At 39.7% G+C, this 18,384-nt stretch overlaps 1 protein-coding gene across 1 annotated transcript in view; it reads left to right on the top strand.

Annotated features, from left to right (window-relative positions):
- The window catches only part of LOC124789282 (tRNA N(3)-methylcytidine methyltransferase METTL2), a 46,047-nt gene that overhangs the window by 10,495 nt on the left and 17,168 nt on the right, over positions 1-18,384 (top strand). The window contains exons 2-4 of the mRNA XM_047256588.1: positions 5,889-6,041; positions 6,119-6,529; positions 16,549-16,662. Of these exons, the coding sequence (XP_047112544.1) occupies positions 5,889-6,041; positions 6,119-6,529; positions 16,549-16,662 (678 nt within the window). The remainder of the gene's footprint in view (positions 1-5,888; positions 6,042-6,118; positions 6,530-16,548; positions 16,663-18,384) is intronic.

Below are 18,384 nucleotides of genomic sequence, written 5' to 3' on the forward strand. Positions count from 1 at the left end.
AAAGATCTATAGGTGTAAGAATCTGCCTATTCACTGTACCTTGCAAGCTTACTCTTAACACTAATCACTTTGTTGTTCCTCCAGTCCCATTAGAACATGTCTTTGTATGACATGTAGGAAAAAAAAAATCTATTCTAACATCATTCCAAAGCCTCTTTTGTAATCGCACAAATTGAGAAAATTTTTGAAAGTTTTGTATCGGGTGCTGGAGGCATAAATAAAATATGGATGTGGGAATTATGCGCAAACTGTGTTTTTACATGTTTCATCAGCTCCTTGATAAGAACATAAACAGTAACTGTGTCGTGGCAGACAGACACTGACAATGAAAAAGACTCATAGATTCCAACATCTGATTATGTAAAAATGGGGGGATTGTGCTTTACTATTTCCCCTATGTGGAAACCTTGCACTGCATCCTGATAGGCTTGGCTTACACACTGAAGAGCCAAGGAAATTGGTACACCTGCCTAATATTGTGTGGGGCACCCGCGAGCACACAGACGTGCTGCAACACAATGTGGCATGGACTCAACTTACATCTGAAGTAGTGCTGGATGGAATTGACACCATGAATCCTGCAGGCTGTTCATAAATACAGAAGAGTACGAGGAGGTGGAGATCTCTTCTGAACAGCACATTGCAAGGCATCCCAGATATGCTCAATGATGTTCATTTCTGGGGAGTTTGGTGGCTGGCGGAAGTGTTTAAACTCAGGAGAGTGTTCCTGCAGCCACCCTGTAGCAATTCTGGACGTTTGGGGTGTCACATTGTCCTGCTGGAATTGCACAAGTCTGTTAGAATGCACAATAGACATGAATGGATGCAGGTGATCAGACAGGATGCTAAAGTACATGTCACCTGTCAGAGTCCTATCTAGATGTATCAGGTATCCCATATCACTCCAGGTGCACATGCCCCAAACTATAGCAGAGCCTCCAGAAACTCGAACAGTCTGCTGCTGATATGCAGCGATGTTGGAGATTTGATGTTTTACTGGATTCCTGATATTCATGGTACACTCTTGAAATGGTTGTACAGGAAAATCCCCACTTCATCGCTACCTCAGAGACCTGTGTCCCATCACTCATGAGCCGACTATAACACCAAGTTCAAGCTCACTTAAATCTTGATATCCTGCCTTTGTAGCTGCAGTAACCGATCTAACAACTGCCCCACACACTTGTCTTATGTAGGCGTTGCTGACTGGAGCACAATATTCTGCCTGTTTACATATCTCTGTATATGAATATGCATGCCTGTAACAGTTTCTTTGGTGCTTCAGTGTATAATCATACACTCAAGTAATCAAATCTAATTAGATTGCCAGAATGGTCCATTGACCATTGATACTGTTAGATGCCAGGATGGTGAGCAGGGCTTTGGATGTAAAGAATTGGATCCTTGTCTGTCATGGAATCAGAAATGCTTCAGTACCAACATCATAACTTGTACATTCACAGAAGTCAGCAACTGAGTGGTATGCAATGTACCCAGGTGGCAGAGTCCACCTCAACAAAACATGAGATGATGTATTCATCAGCAGTCATTGTGGGCAAAACGCAGTCTCAGCAGAGTCCTAGGGTCAGCAGCTCTGTAACATGTAACGTTGTCAAGCATTCCTCCGTCAGTGAGGCACGTATGTACAGGACCGCAGGTAGCTCTAGGTTCCCAGGAGCTGGTTGATGAAAGACTGATGGAGAGCCTACCCATGTAGCATCCGTTCAGACACTAGTAGCATCAGATCCAGGAGTGGCCCATAGACCAGCAGCTAGTGGAGGTGGCAAATGGTTGTAGAAAAGGCTGGGTTACTCACATTGGGCCAACGGGTAATACGGAGTAGTTTTTGGCACAGGCAGTAGTTGTAGATAGGTACTGCTAAGTCAGGGCAGTGAGTGTATATGGTAAATTTGCCAAGCTTTGCTATGGCCGGGTGATACCTCTGGTCACACCCTGCATGAGTGTTGAGATAGCACAGCATTGGGGCACGGCACGAGGTAACACTGATCACCATTGTGACGGACTGGTGTCTTGCACCATGCCAACTCATCATTACTCTGCCCTGACAGAGAAATTCCGGCAGCAGCATGCTGGCCAGCCTAATCACCGGTTTGAAGTCTGCTGAGAATACATTAGCTCAACACTACATGGACTCTAAACTGTATTCAGTAGAAGTTATCAAAAAAAGGAAGATTAGATGCCCTCAGCACTGCATTGTTTGCTGTTGAATGGCAGTAAATATTTGAAGACATGGCACCAAGAGATGCATTTAGTTGCATATTCCAGCAATTAATAAATACCTAGTTACTGGCGAGTTACCAGACATTCTAAAACCAACAAACACAGTACCAGTTTACAAGAAAAGGGGTCCCCAATGATGTCTCAAGCTACAGACCCATCTGCAGTCTGCAGGTAAACTTTTTCAGTAATTCAGTTTTTGGTAGATAATTTCAGCAAAATGGTGTATTTTTGTTTGTTCTGGGGTGAAAAAAGAAGTCATAGTGAATACATAAAATTACATTTGCAAAAAGCAACCTTTTTTTTTTTGAGAGAATCTGCAGTTAATTTTGTACAACAGATTTTATTGTTGGTATAGATTGCATTCACTTTAAAATTGTGACTTGTTTTGGTTCTGCATTCCTATCTTCAATCTAAATATTGGATACAGTAGTAATCCATCCAATTTATTAGAAAATATAAATTTTGGTCATGAAATATTGTGCTGTGACATATCATGTAAATTTACTGATGAGTTGGACGGGTTACTTTTGTAACCGATATATACAGGTCTGAAGACAGTTGATGTGGAACTGAAACTGACCACAGTTTTAAAAATTGATGCAGTCTAAATGGACAGTACAATTTTATACATCAAACATACTATTTTAGAAAATAGCTCACCTACATATGTTCACCTTAAATGCTTCAAGAATTTCAAAATCTTGTTTAAAGATAATTTTTTAATATTTATTTCTTCAAGCAGTGTAGTGAAGGTAATCTGAGGTTGATACAGCACCATTAGTTATACAATGTTCTCCTGTGTGTTTATCTATGGAAATCATTTATGTTTCTAATTGCACAGTTGCCAGTTAATACGAGAATCTCAAAGTATGGCATTATATTTATGTTAAGTTTGTGTGTTTGTGGGGTACAGCAAAATATGAAGAATGATTAGTGTTATCAGCAGTGACTGAATGGTTGTGCACTATGTTAAATTGATAGTCCCATTACATGGAAGTAAGCAATCATACTCAGTTGCTTCAAGTAACACTGATTATACTTCATGGATCTCTCTCACTGTAAGTAATACATTAGAACTGAATATGGTGTTACATGAATTTCCATTTGCTTTGTCCATCAGGCCCATAAAATTGTTACAGTGTCAATAACTTCGAATTCATTATGAGAACCAAAAGGATAGGTTCTTCGGGCACCAGATCTGCATCTACATATGTATATCACAAGCCACCATATGGTGCGTGGCACAGGGTCCCACATGCCACTACTAGTCATTTCCTTTCCTGTTCCTCTTTACAGTTGAGTGAGGAAAAAAGACCATGTATAAGCCTTTGTATGAGCCCTAATTTCGCTCATCTTATGTTTTTGGTCCCTATGCAAAATGTACATTGGCAGCAGTAGAATTGTTCTGCAGTCAGCTTCAGGTGCTGATTCTCTAAATTTATGCAATAGTGCCTCATGAAAAGAGCGTTACCTTTCGTCCAGGGATTCCCATCTGAGTTCATAAAGCATCTCTGTAATACTTGTGTGCTGATGGAACCTGCTGCTAACAAATGTAGAAGCATGGCTCTGAATTTCTTTGATGTCCTCCTCTAGTCTGACCTGGTGGGGATCCCAAATACTTGAGCAGTAGTCAAGAATGGGTCACACTAGTTCTGTATACCATCTCCTTTATGAATGAGCTGGCCTTTCCCAAAATTTTCCCAATAAAGCGAAGTCAAGCACTTGGCTTCTCTACTGCCAACCTGACATGCTCATTCCATTTCATATTGCTTTGTGACATTATAACTAGCTGTCTAATCCATGTGACTGTATCAAGATGCATATGACTAATGCTATATTCAAATGTTAAAGATTATTTTTCCTGCTGGTTTGCTTAACTTACATTTTCCTGTGTTTAGAGCAAGCTGTCATCCATCACACCAACTAGAAATTCTAAATCATCTTGTATTCTTCTACAGTCATTCAATGGCAACATCTTATGAAACATCACAGTGTCACCAGCAAACATCTGAAAATTGCTGCTCTCTCTGTCTGTCAGATCATTTACGTATATAGAGAGTAAGAGGGATCCTACTGCTGTTCCGTGGGGCACTCTTGATGATACCCTGCTCTTTTGAACATATGCGATGAGGACAACATACTGGGTTCTATTACTTACAAAGTTTTCGAACTACTCGCATAGCTGCGAACTTAATCCGTATGCTTGGACCTTCAACAATCTGCATTAGGGCATTGTGTAAGATGCTTTCTGGAAATCTAGTAATTCATATAGAATCTGTCTGTTGCCCTCTATTTATGGTTTATAGAATATAATGTGACAGAAGGGCAAGCTGGGTTGCACACAGGCGATGCTATCTAAACCTGTGCTGCTTTGTGGACAGAAGCTTTTCTGTCTTGAGGAAATTTATTATATTCAATTTCAGAATACGTACAAGAATTCTGCAGGAAAGTAATGTTAAGGGCATTGGTCTGTAATTATGTTTATTTTTTCTTTTGCCTTTCTTGTACATGGGAATCAGCACCTCTTTTCACCAGTCACTTGGGACTTTGCGTTGGGCAAGAGATTTCCCATAAATGCATACTAAGTAAAATGTCAGTGCCACAGAGTACTCTTGAATTGGAATTCCATCCAGACCTGGGAACTTATTTGTTTTCGACTCTTTCAGTTGCTTCTCTACACCAGGAATGCCTGTTTCTATATCTCCATGTGCGAGTCTGTACGGCAGTCAAACAACGGTGTGATTGTATGATCCTCTTGCATGAAAGATTTCTAAAATGTGAAATTTATGCCTTCAGCTTTCCTTTTGCTGTTTCCTGTTGCTATCTCAGATTTGTCAACAAGTGATTGGATAGAAGGCTTTGACGTGATGAAATTGTCATATGCCACACCTCATGAGCAGCCTGTTTGTGGTGACTTCCCTACACATCACAAAAATAAAACTAAAGTTAAATTTAGAAACAATACAGAAATAGCATCCTGTATAACTACTTTTTAATAGCCAATTTAGTATCCTTATTGCTCTTTTGTTTCAAACACACACAGACACACAGACACACACACACACACACACACACACACACACACACACACACACACACACACATTGCTTTCTAGTGGTGCATGTGGAATAAAGTGTTACAGTAATGTTGTGCATTTGAATATACAACAGATAACATGATTGGAATAATACTTACTAAACTGAGGATTAGCACTTTCTAATGCCAACCCCTTCAATTTGTAAAACATATAAATTTGCCCATGGAAAGAAAGTACCCGACAGGCAGCAGCAGAAGTGTTTTCAAATGCTGATTAATGCAGTCTAACACTTACCCAGTGCTCTATCAAACCATTAATTTGGATAGTTGTTAAAAGTATATAAACCTTCACAAAATCCAACATAAGGTACACAGTGAGGTGCTCAGTACTGGTGTGTTCCATACTGGCAGCCAATCAGAATTGAACCCCATTGTTTTTCATTTATGACCTTGGGTAACCGTAGGAATATGTAAATCCTCCACGAAAAAGAAAAAGTCTTTGTCCACAGAGCTGCATAAATCATTCCGACAGCTACTGATATGGGTCAGTGAATCTTCTGTTTGTTTCTGTGTATCAATTAATGTGTAATCTTTTTGATGTTTTGTTGCAGGGATAATGTGGAATGGGATGCCACACAGGAGGAAATGGCTAGAAATAAGGTGCTTGAAAATTCGTCAACAGTTTTGGATGAAACTGAGAAAGAAAAATTTGAAAACAATGCGAGTCAGTTTTGGGATGCATTTTATGAAATTCATCAAAATCGGTATGCTGATGAATATAATACTTTGTATAATCTCTCTGACTTGTTTGGACATTGTTATATTACATTTATTGTTTCAGTTTCTTCAAGGACAGGCACTGGCTGTTCACAGAATTTCCTGAGCTTGCTCCTGAATCAGAAGTGGACCAAAATGTGCCTCTTAGTGTAAATTCTACTAAAGGTGTTGCTGTGAAACATGAGCACGATGGTGCAGGTTCCTGCAGTGACACTACAAAGTTGGAAAATGCAGAATCATGCAAAACAACTTGCAATCTTAATTCTGAAGGTTTAGGAACTATAAACCATGCAGAAGAAAAGAGAACAATAAATAACAAACCATTCAGAATACTTGAAATAGGATGCGGTGTTGGAAACACTGTTTTTCCAATTCTTCAGTATACTAAAAATCCAGATTTGTTTGTATACGCCTGTGATTTTTCGCCAACAGCCATAAATATACTCAAAGAAAATCCAGAATATGAACCTGAAAGGTATAGTGATAGTTGTGTATTATTCAGCGTCATTCTTAATTCTATTAATCTCAATAACGTTGACCGATGGCGGTCACAGAGGTCATGTTTTGACTGCATGAAATAGCATTATAAAATAATAGAGTTTCAAATTCAGTCACTAGAAATTATCTAGAAAAGTACTTGTAATTATAATATTCTAACATTGTAAACTGCACTCTAAACAAAAATTTAACTTATTTTCCACATAGACTTTTTTTTACTTCCAAAGAACTCATTTAAATTATGTATTCTTTTAGATCACCAGAGCACTTATCATTTAATAATACAATATGTGACTGTTCACCTAGACACTGAAGACTGTATTATCTTGGATAAGGCCAGTATCTTGGTAGTCGAATCTGTCTTTGTAGGAAACTGTATTGAGAGTAATGAGCACTTCTATAGATTTTTGTTATCTCAGTTCCAAATTCAGGCAGTGATGCATTGAGTGTAAGAAGAAAAAATTGGCTGTGGTCTTTTTATTGTACTCATGGCTTTTGTTTTTTGCTATGAAACTACAATTAATTTATTTTGCTGGCAAGTATTTGGGAACATAATTTGCTTTGACAGTTTGTATGAAGATCATAAAAGATGAAGCATTTGACACTGGTTGCATTTTGCAGGAGTGAATGTATTAAACTAATGGTTTATGATGGTTCACTCCAAAAAGCACTAACAGTGCCATTGAAAGTTTCTGTGAGTCACAAAATAAGTTTTGAAGCTGGATTTTATGGGATTATGAAATACCCAACTTTGTTCACATAAACTTTTCTTGAATACCTTTTATTAATATTGAAGCCTTCGCCATTACTGTACAGGGTTATTACAAATGATTGAAGCGATTTCACAGCTCTACAATAACTTTATTATTTGAGATATTTTCACAATGCTTTGCACACACATACAAAAACTCAAAAAGGTTTTTTAGGCATTCACAAATGTTCGATATGTGCCCCTTTAGTGATTCGGCAGACATCAAGCCGATAATCAAGTTCCTCCCACACTCAGCGCAGCATGTCCCCATCAATGAGTTCGAAAGCATCGTTGATGCGAGCTCGCAGTTCTGGCATGTTTCTTGGTAGAGGAGGTTTAAACACTGAATCTTTCACATAACCCCACAGAAAGAAATGGCATGGGGTTAAGTCGGGAGAGCATGGAGGCCATGACATGAATTGCTGATCATGATCTCCACCATGACCGATCCATCGGTTTTCCAATCTCCTGTTTAAGAAATGCCGAACATCATGATGGAAGTGCGGTGGAGCACCATCCTGTTGAAAGATTAAGTCGGCGCTGTCGGTCTCCAGTTGTCGCATGAGCCAAATTTTCCAGCATGTCCAGATACACGTGTCCTGTGACGTTTTTTTCGCAGAAGAAAAAGGGCCCGTAAACATTAAACCATGAGATTGCACAAAACACTTTAACTTTTGGTGAATTGCGAATTTGCTGCACGAATGAGTGAGGATTCTCTACCGCCCAGATTCGCACATTGTGTCTGTTCACTTCACCATTGAGAAAAAATGTTGCTTCATCACTGAAAACAAGTTTCGCACTGAACGCATCCTCTTCCATGAGCTGTTGCAACCGCACCGAAAATTCAAAGCGTTTGACTTTGTCATCGGGTGTCAGGGCTTGTAGCAATTGTAAACGGTAAGGCTTCTGCTTTAGCCTTTTCCGTAAGATTTTCCAAACCGTCGGCTGTGGTACATTTAGCTCCCTGCTTGCTTTAATCGTCTACTTCCGCGGGCTACGCGTTAAACTTGCCCGCACGCGTTCAACCGTTTCTTCGCTCACTGCAGGCCGACCCGTTGATTTCCCCTTACAGAGGCATCCAGAAGCTTTAAACTGTGCATACCATCGCCGAATGGAGTTAGCAGTTGGTGGATCTTTGTTGAACTTCGTCCTGAAGTGTCGTTGCACTGTTATGACTGACTGATGTGAGTGCATTTCAAGCACGACATACGCTTTCTCGGCTCCTGTCGCTATTTTGTCTCACTGTGCTCTCGAGCGCTCTGGCAGCAGAAACCTGAAGTGCGGCTTCATCCGAACAAAACTTTATGAGTTTTTCTACGTATCTGTAGTGTGTCGTGACCATATGTCAATGAATGGAGCTACAGTGAATTTATGAAATCGCTTCAATCATTTGTAATAGCCCTGTAATGTCCCATTCGGGGGTTGCACACTGTATTAACAATGATTCCCAAATGCAAGAACACTTTGTTCATGCACAAGTTCACAATAAAGTAAATTTGTAATAACAACTGAAAGATCATTCTTGATCACCTGAGAACGACAGAAACAAGTTCATTGGCGTGATGCCAACTCTGAGGGAAGGTTCACCCCGAGTGACTGTAGATGCAGTGTCCGTCAGGGCCCCACCGTGTGGAGTCCCTTGAAGTGCATTTTACAGCTGAATGTCCAATCTGGTCGTAGTAACTACCGACTGATGAACTACGAGAGTGTAGCTGGCTCCTGGCCCAGAACTGAGTAGGCAGTTGAATGCTGCTGCTGGATGCTGTGCCTTGCCTTAAGTATCCAGCAGGGGGAAGTGCATTCTTGACAGTGTAACATGTGGATGGTACTTCTTTCATTAATAGCAGCACAGAAGCGCACACTGCTTGGAAGCATGGCTTGTGCTCTCTGGTGGTGCCTGTAGCAGATGGTGTATCAACAAATTGTTTGTGTATAGTATAATGTCCATAACGTGCAGTGCCTGTGTAAATAGTTTGGAGGAGAGATGCCTTCAGGCCGTGGGTAGACAAACTCACAGTGCGAATACATTGTACTAGTTACAACAGTGCATATTACAATTATGATATAAAATGCAACTGAAGTTTGAACTAATCAGAGATCTGAAATATAACACTAACATCATTTTTGCTTAGGCTAGGACACAAATGATTTTCTACACTTACATCTACAGCTAAATAGATACTCCGCAAGCCACTGTACAGTGCGTGGCGGAGGGTACCCTGTGCCACTGCTAGTCATTTCCTTTTTTGTACCACTCACAGATAGAGTGAGAGAAAAATGACTGTCTATAGGTCTCCGTATGAGCCCTAATTTCTTATATATTGTCTTCGTGGTCCATACATGCAATGTATGTTGGCGGAAGTAGAATCGTTTTGTAGTCAGCTTCAAATTCCGGCTAAATTTTCTCAGGGGTGTTTCTTGAAAAGAATGTTGCCTTCCCTACAGGGATTCCCATTTGAGTTTCTGAAGCATCCCCATAACATTTACATGGTGTTCAAACCCACTGGTAACAAACCTAGCAGCCCGGCTGGTAACGCTTCGATGTCTTTCATCAATATGAGCTGGTATGGACCCTAAACACTCAAGCAGTACTCAAGAATAGGTCACACCAGCATCCTCTATGCAGCCTCCTTTACAGATGAACCACTTTTACTAAAATTGTCTCAATGAACTGAAGTCGACCAATCACATTCCCTACCACAGTTCTCACATGCCCATTCCATTTCATATTGCTTTGCAGCATTATGCCCAGATATTTAAACAACTTGACTGTGTCAAACAGGACACTAATAATACTGTATCCAAACATTACAGGTTAGTTCTTCCAACTCATCCGCATTAACTTATATTTTTCGACACTTAAGCAAGCTGCCATTCATCACATTAACTAGAAATTCTGTCTACATCATCTTCAACATATTACTGTACACCACTGCATCATCAGCAGCAACTGCAGATTGCTGCCTACCCTGTACATCAAATCATTTGTGTGTAAAGAGAACAACAACGGTCCTATCACACTTCCCTGGTGCACTCCTGGCCATATCCTTGTCTCTGATGAGCACTTGCTGTTGAGGACAGTATACTGTGATTTATTACTTAAGAAGTCTTAAGCCACTTGCATATCTGTGAACTTATTCCATATGCTCGTACCTTTGTTAACAGCCTGCATTGGGGCACCATGTCACATGCTTTTGGAAAATCTAGAAATATGGTCTCTGCTGGTTGCCCTTCATCCATTGTTCACAGTACATCACATGAGAAAAGGGCAAGCTGAGTTTCACACTAGCAATGCTTTCTAAAACCATGCTGATTCATGGACATAAGCTTCTCAGTCTCAAGAAAGTTAATTGTACGTGAAATGAGAATATGTTCAAGGATTCTGCAGCAAACCGAGATTGGGGATATTGGTCTGTAATTTTACGGGTCTATTCTTTTAGTCTTCTTGTATACTGGAGTCACCTGTGCTTTTTTCCAGTCACTTGGGACTTTGTGCTGTTTGAGAGATTCACAATAAATGCAGGCCACTGGTGCTGTGCTCACAATATGGTTTCAATTGCCTGAGACTGCAGTCATATGTGTGAGATGCATTTGTGTGTGTGTGTGTGTGTGTGTGTGTGTGTGTGTGCGTGTGTGTGTGTCGTCTATTGTTGTCTATTGTTGACTAAGGCCTTAATGTCCGAAAGCTTTATTTTTGACAGTCTTTTGTTGCATCTATCTGTGACTCAGCATCTCTGCTATATGGTGAGTAGCAACTTTCCTTTTCATAATGGTTTTACATTCCATCCTGGATTTTCTTTCCGTTGTGTGATCTATGGAAAATAGTCCCTCCAGGGGACACCATCATATCATAGCAGTGACCACGTGGGTGAGGAGATTTGCATGTTCACTTACATCAGAAGCAACATTGTCACTGGTAGGGCCTCTCAAAGCCAAACAAGTTGCAGTAGATGAATGAAACTGTGTGTACCACAATGTCCCATCACATACATCTTAACCATTCACATTATAGCCCTATGTGACAGTGACCCAAGCTGATTTAAGTTTGGCTAACAGAAGTAGACGGGTGGCTCTCTGACGGATTCTATAGTGCAGAAATAGAAATTTTAATGCAGAATTGGGGAAAAAAATTAAAACAGGGCTCTTCAGTTGTGAAGTTTGGATTTGATATGAGAAATGATAGTGTAGGCACGTTTGTGGAAATCGCTAGGACGAACTGAATGTGCATCCTAAAGTAGGGGGACGGGGGAGAAACAGGCAGAAAATTAACATGGAAAGGATCAAAGATAATAAAAAGTGAGGTTGAATATGTGCTGTCAGACAACAGAAAACTATGCAAGATTCCTCAGTCTTAAACCAGTTAAGGATATCTGGTGATGACTGGCTAGTCAGAAGCAAAATAAAACTGGACACTAGCTTAGAAAGAACTAAACTCTTTAAGGACAAATCCAGTTATATTGATTCAAAAGATTTAGGTATAAAGCAGGAAGAATAGCAGTTAACATGTAAACAGTTTTAAAGCTTTGGATCGAAAACACTGTGTGTTTAGCCGGCCGAAGTGGTTGTGTGGTTCTAGGCGCTGCAGTCTGGAACCGCCAGACCGCTACGGTCGCAGGTTTGAATCCTGCCTCGGGCATGGATGTGTGTGATGTCCTTAGGTTAGTTAGGTTTAACTAGTTCTAAGTTCTAGGGGACTAATGACCTCAGAAGTTGAGTCCCATAGTGCTCAGAGCCATTTGAACCACTGTGTGTTTAAATATGAGAAATGATAATTTACAAATTTTATACTGGAAACAGTTAGGGATTTTGTGGGAGTGAAGAAAAACAAGCTAAACAAAAGTTTTGAGGACACAAGACAATTGATAAAGAGGAGAAAAGAAAGAAAAGTAAATGATAACAGAGGTCAGAGAGAAGTAACTGGACTAAATAGTCAAAAAACTGTTCAGAAATATTTATGAGAAGATGTTGGAAAGCACTGTGCAAAGAACAGTTGAGAACAATTGAAGTATGAAGAAAATGAAATGGGCATTTATGCTGGGCATACATCATATCATGTTAGTCAGTGCATTGATCAGTTCCAAATATTTGGCATTGCCCTGTAACACAACATTTTGTGAACAACTACAAGTTTTGCTTTCACTGCCTTTCTCACTGTTTTACTCATTTCTACACTTTTCCTATCATTCAATGTATCAAACTGCTTTCTTTACTACTTCTGGTAGTAATTCTGGAATGCATTCATTCTCCCAACCTACTATCTGAGGATAACTTCCTATATAAAAAACAATGTGGACTCTGTAAACAAGAGGTCTTGCAAAGCACAGATCATTCTGTCCATACATGAGATCCAGAGAGCCATAAACAACAGCTCCCAGCTTGATATCACTCCATTGTACAGAGCTAAATCAAATGCCTTCCTGATGTTAAAGAACTCCAAAAAGTCATAACACACGAGCATAAAACTCACTACACAATTCTACAACTGATGGTGTCATTCACTCAGGCCTGTAATAATGTACATCTGTCCTGTGACTGTTCTTGAAAAAGAGAATGGCTCGCCTTTCTTCCAGTCATTAGATACCCCTCACGCCATCAGCAACCTATGATAAACTACTACCAGAAAGGGGGCAAGAGTTTCATATAATCTCTGCAGAATCTCGCAAGCATCTCATCTGTCCAGATGCCTTTCTGTTACTTAACAGTTGTTGGTCTGTTTTCTACGCCATGTCCACTTATCTCAATACAAGACTTTTTGACACTTGTAAAATGAGTGAAAGGAGGAACTTTGTTGTGATGTTTTTCAGTGAAACAGTTTCAAAACACTGAATTAAGTATTTTGACCGTCTCTCTGTCATTTTCAGTTTCAGTACTCAATATGTTTACTGAGTGCTTGAATAGATGTTTTCAATCTGCTTATTGAATTAATGTAAGACGAAAACTTATCAGGATTTTTAGTTGGAATTGGTTGCAAAATTTTATTTTGAAATTCATTGAATGTTTCTTGCAAACGTGAACTATGCTATGACTCTCTTTGCTTTTGCAACTTTATAACGTGCCTGTTAAACCATGGTGAGCCTATCCCGTCACTCAAAACTTTCTCGGAAGGTAATGGTCCAAGGAATATTTATCAGAGCTTTTGAATTTTATCCATTTCTGCTCCACATATTTGTCCTTGGCACTACTGATGCTATCAGCCATATGATCACTTAGGTCCTCCACATTAGACCTATGTGATTCAGAAAGTTTAGGTGTGTTTGCTACTTGAAAGTTTATGGTGTTGCACTCATGAATGTGTGTTCTATTCTCTAATTGTCTGCTTGAAGTAATTCTGAGACTCATGATATTCTGCACATTCTCCCTGAAGTGCTTTATCATACAGCTCCATAAGTTGTATATAAAAGCATGCAGTTACCATGTTTTGATGTTTAACTTCATCCAGATTATTTCACATTTTGAATCCATAATAACCACACCAGATATAATTGAATAAATGTGCTGCCACCATTAGCAACTAACCTTTCCTTGCGGGGGGGGGGGGGGGGGGGGTCTGTTGTACAAAAAGTTACTAAAATATACTTTACATTTCAAATGTTTAGATATTGTTTTACACCAACGTATGACAATTTGCTCATCAATTTCAAATGATTTATTTTTGTTTGCAACATCTGGCAGTATTCTGTCACCTGTATAGGGAATAAAGTCTTATAAAATCCCTGACACTCCATCACATACAAATATTTTGACGAATTTGTTTTGGTGCTACAATCATTATTAGAAAACTGCAGCCATTGTACCCAGAAGGCACCATCTCATCAACAGACTGTTCAATTTCTTGTTGTTATTGACAGTAGTTTTGCAGCAAACTATCAAGAAATAATCTGACCTCAAACAGGATGTCATTACTGTTTGTTTGCAAATTCATTGTTCATAAAAATGCACTTAGCTAGGAAAGTTTTTTAAGTAGTTGTAGCTCAGAAAGCTTTAATTTTTATGTCATCTATCAACAGCAGCCCCACATTAACTTTAGTTCCCTATCAAAAACTAACAGAATTCTGAACACTTGTTTAGCTGTTTATCACTTGCAGTTGGCACTTTACTGCATACACTGACAGGAAAAAAGTCACAACACCAAAAAATAATTAATGTAGAATAATGAAGTTTTGAGAATATGTTTGTCTAGGTAACATATTTAAGTGATTAACATTGCAATACCACAGGTTAATGTATGCACAAGATAAGCCAATGCGAATGTGAAATCCTGGTACATTAATAACAGGTGTAACTGCCATAATGTTGAATGCAAGCACGCAAATGCGCATTAATTGTGTTATGCAGATGCCAGATGTCATTTTGAGGGCTGGAATTCCACACCTGTTGCACCTAGTCGGTCATTAGTGGGACGGTTATTGCTGGTTGTGGATGGCACTGGTGTTGTCGTCCGATGATGTCCTGTATGTTCTCAATTGGAGACAGATCTGGTGATCAAGCATGTCAAGGCAATGTGTTAACACTCTTTAGAACATGTTGGGCTACAACAGCAGAAAGTGGATGAGCATTATCCTTTTGGAAAACACTCCTGGAATGCTGTTCATGAATGGCAGCACAACAGATTGAATCAGCAGATTGATGTACAGGTTTGCAGTCATGGCATGTGGTATAGCCACGAGAATGCTCCTGCTGCTGTACAAAATCACATCCCAAACCATAACTGCAGTTGTAGGTCCAGCATGTCTTGCACCCAAACAGGTTGGTTGCAGGCCCTCAGCTGGCCTCCCACCAAGCAACACACATCTGTCACTGGCACTGAGGTAGAACTGTCTTCCAACAGAAAACAGAGCAGACCTCCACGCCACTTTCCATTGAGCTCTCGATAAACACCAATGAACTCGCAAACAGCAGGGGCTCGAGGTCGGTAGACTGCATGCTACAGGGCGTCTGGCTCAGAGCTGTCTTTGAAGTAACCGATGTGAAACAGTTCATTGTGCTACAGTGGTGCCAATGCTGCTCAAATTGCTGCTGCAGATGCAGTGTGATGCCACAGCCAAATGCTGAACATGATATCTTCTCTATCAGCAGTGTCGTGGCCATCCAGATCCCAGTCTTCTTGCAATTTTACATTCTTGTGACAACCGTTGACAGCATTCATGTAAAGTGGCTACATTCCTGCCAATTTTTCCTGCAGTATCACAGAAGGAACACCCATTTCATCATAGCCCTATTACAAGACCTCGTTACAAGACCTCGTTCAATAATGGCATAAAGGCATTCCTGACTAACATCAACTCACCACATCCAATCTCAAAGGTAACTAATGTTCATGACTGTTACTGCATCTATTTAAATCAAACCCGATTTGCATGCTCATAGTGATGCTATGTGCAACTGTCACAAAATTTGAAGAGACATCATCTTTGACATGTACAAACATGCCTACCAACTTTTGTTTATGTTGGACAACTCCTTCTTGGTGTTGCAATTTTTTCCTTTCAGTGTATTAGTAAAGGAATTACATTCCTGGTATTCAGTGTGTCACATCATTATTTGATCCTTTATCACCTTTATGATGTCATTTAGCACATCTGCAGTGTTAACTTTGATTTTACATCTTTTGAAAAAGATTCTTCAAAACTGCATGTAAATACATTTTCCTCTTACAATTTGTTCTAACAGTTTTCATGATGTGTGTGTTAAGTCTTAGGTCTTGTGTCATGAGACAGATTATTGCAAGAAGTTTTGCATTTAATCCATATTATGTGATGTATTGCACAGCTAAAGGAGCAATGTATTTCAACTCTTATTGCAGTATGGACTGAGATATTGATTTTAGTTCACAACATAGTTTGTTGGAACAAGCTAAATTTAAAATATGCATCTTATTATTTTCAGTCTCATCTATCTGTTTACTCAAGCTGATGATTTGATTTTTTTGTATAACGTTCTGATTTTTCAGCTAATTGTCCTTACCATATGCTGTGAATGGTGGTCTTAAGTGTGTTTTCTCCAGCCAAGCTGGTTGAAGTTGAGGCAATGACACTGTTTTGCCACTCTTGGTGAAGATGATTAGAACAATTGTTGAAATATTGTGCACAAGAATGGAATTGTTGACTCAGCTGACTATCTAAAAACATACTATCTGCTGAATACACTGAAGAAACATCAGAAAGGCAGTTTCATGGGAGCTTTTGGTTTACTGAGGTCTTTTAAAGAAGGCACACATGATGTATAAACATTTTTTCGTGTTCCAGATGCCATGCCTTTGTATGTGATGTGACAGCAGATGATTGGGAGCCCCCTTTTGAAGCTAATAGTCTTGATATTGTTGCTGCAATATTTGTAATTTCAGCAATTCACCCAGACAGGTAGGTGTTTTTGCACATTTGTGTTATTTTTCCTTTTTTTTCTCTTCAACTGAATGGGTAGAAGTAATTGCACTTTTTATAAAATGATTTCATTTGCTCTACATATCATCTCAAGTGACAATTTCAACTATATCGCATGTGCATGTAAAGGGCAGGCAGCTTGTGGAAAATACAGGTATCTGTGAACTTTTCAGTCAGGAAAGTCACAATATTGTAGCCAGTCGCATAATAAATTTTAATAATTGCAAGTAGTAAGATTCAGGGGATGAAAATAGAGCACTTTTTATACGTGGTGAAGGATTTCTTTTTAAGGACCTGCTGTTGTCATTTGACTCAACTGGGTGTGCTCATATCCATAATTTTTCATTTTAAATTAATTATTTTAAAAGGGTGCATGAAAAAGCAAATTTTTGGTCTCCAGAAACAGTAACCCATGCATTCCATCAACAAATTGAGTATCTTTGTTACTACTTAATTTTGATGGCAGTGAATTTATTGAGAGACTGTTATAGAGTATTTTGCTTTTGTTTTTTTCTTTCAACCATTCATGAGTTATTTGGCATCTCTTGTGGAAAAGAGATGTTCTGTGTATGAGTAAAAAGTTGGAAAACATGGAAGTTATATTTAGTGGTGTGGGCTGACCAGAGCTGGGGTCTAGAGGCTAGAGGTGGGCAGCAGCGATTGTTAATTTTGTGTTGAATGATGAAATAGTTTACAGATTTCACTACAAATGACTTTAGGTATAATTACCACTGCAGTTGGAGTCACAAACAATGACAGTGTAGTTTTTGCATGTACTGCTCAGCTACATCATGCATTCTCTAAAACCACTGAGCACTCTGCTACGAAAGGTGTAGCCAATGCATACATTAAATGTGATCATAGCAAATTATTCAGTGAATTTTTATTCCATTTGTTGTGAGTGCCACAGCTGATGGTGGTAAGCAACAAATTCTGTTTAAGCTAGCGAGACACATAATTTACAATATACACACTTTCTTTAGGTGCAGAGCATGAGTATGCACTTAACACATCTGTCGCTTGGAACTGGAAACAATTCAGTACTTGCCCGTGTCTCGATCTGTGCGAACTGCCAGCATTTGTGGTTCGGCCTATAGTCAGTATCCAGTGTGTGTTTTGGCCTTTTTCAAGCTGATATTGAATTAATACATCCATCTGTTTGGCAGGAAAGAATGTGAGTTCAGAATGAGATTTTCACTCTGCAGCAGAGTGTGCGCTGATATGAAACTTCCTGGCAGATTAAAACTGTGTGCCAGACCGAGACCTGAACTCGGGACCTTTGCCATTTGTGGGCAAGTGGACCTTTGCCATTTTTGGGCAAGTGCTCTACCATCTGAGCTACCCAAGCACGACTCACACCCTGTCCTCACAGCTTTACTTCCACCAGTACCTCATCTCCTACTTTCCAAACCTCACAGAAGCTCTCCTGCGAACCTTGCAGAACTAGCACTCCTGGAAGAAAGGCTAATGTGGAGACATAGCTTAACCACAGCCTGGGGGATGTTTGCATTCCACTTGGGTAGCTCAGATGGTAGAGCCCTTGCCCACGAAAGGCAAGGGTTCCGAGTTCGAGTCTCGGTCCGCCACACAGTTTTAATCTGCCAGGAAGTTGCAATGTGAGTTCAGTTTGCAAAGATATAATATTTTTGTGGAGGCAGCCGCCTCTCTCTGATTACAGCTTTCTACTGTAGTTTGCCCAGT

Source organism: Schistocerca piceifrons, chromosome 3, assembly GCF_021461385.2.
Source record: "Schistocerca piceifrons isolate TAMUIC-IGC-003096 chromosome 3, iqSchPice1.1, whole genome shotgun sequence".
Taxonomy (NCBI): Eukaryota; Metazoa; Arthropoda; class Insecta; order Orthoptera; family Acrididae; genus Schistocerca; species Schistocerca piceifrons.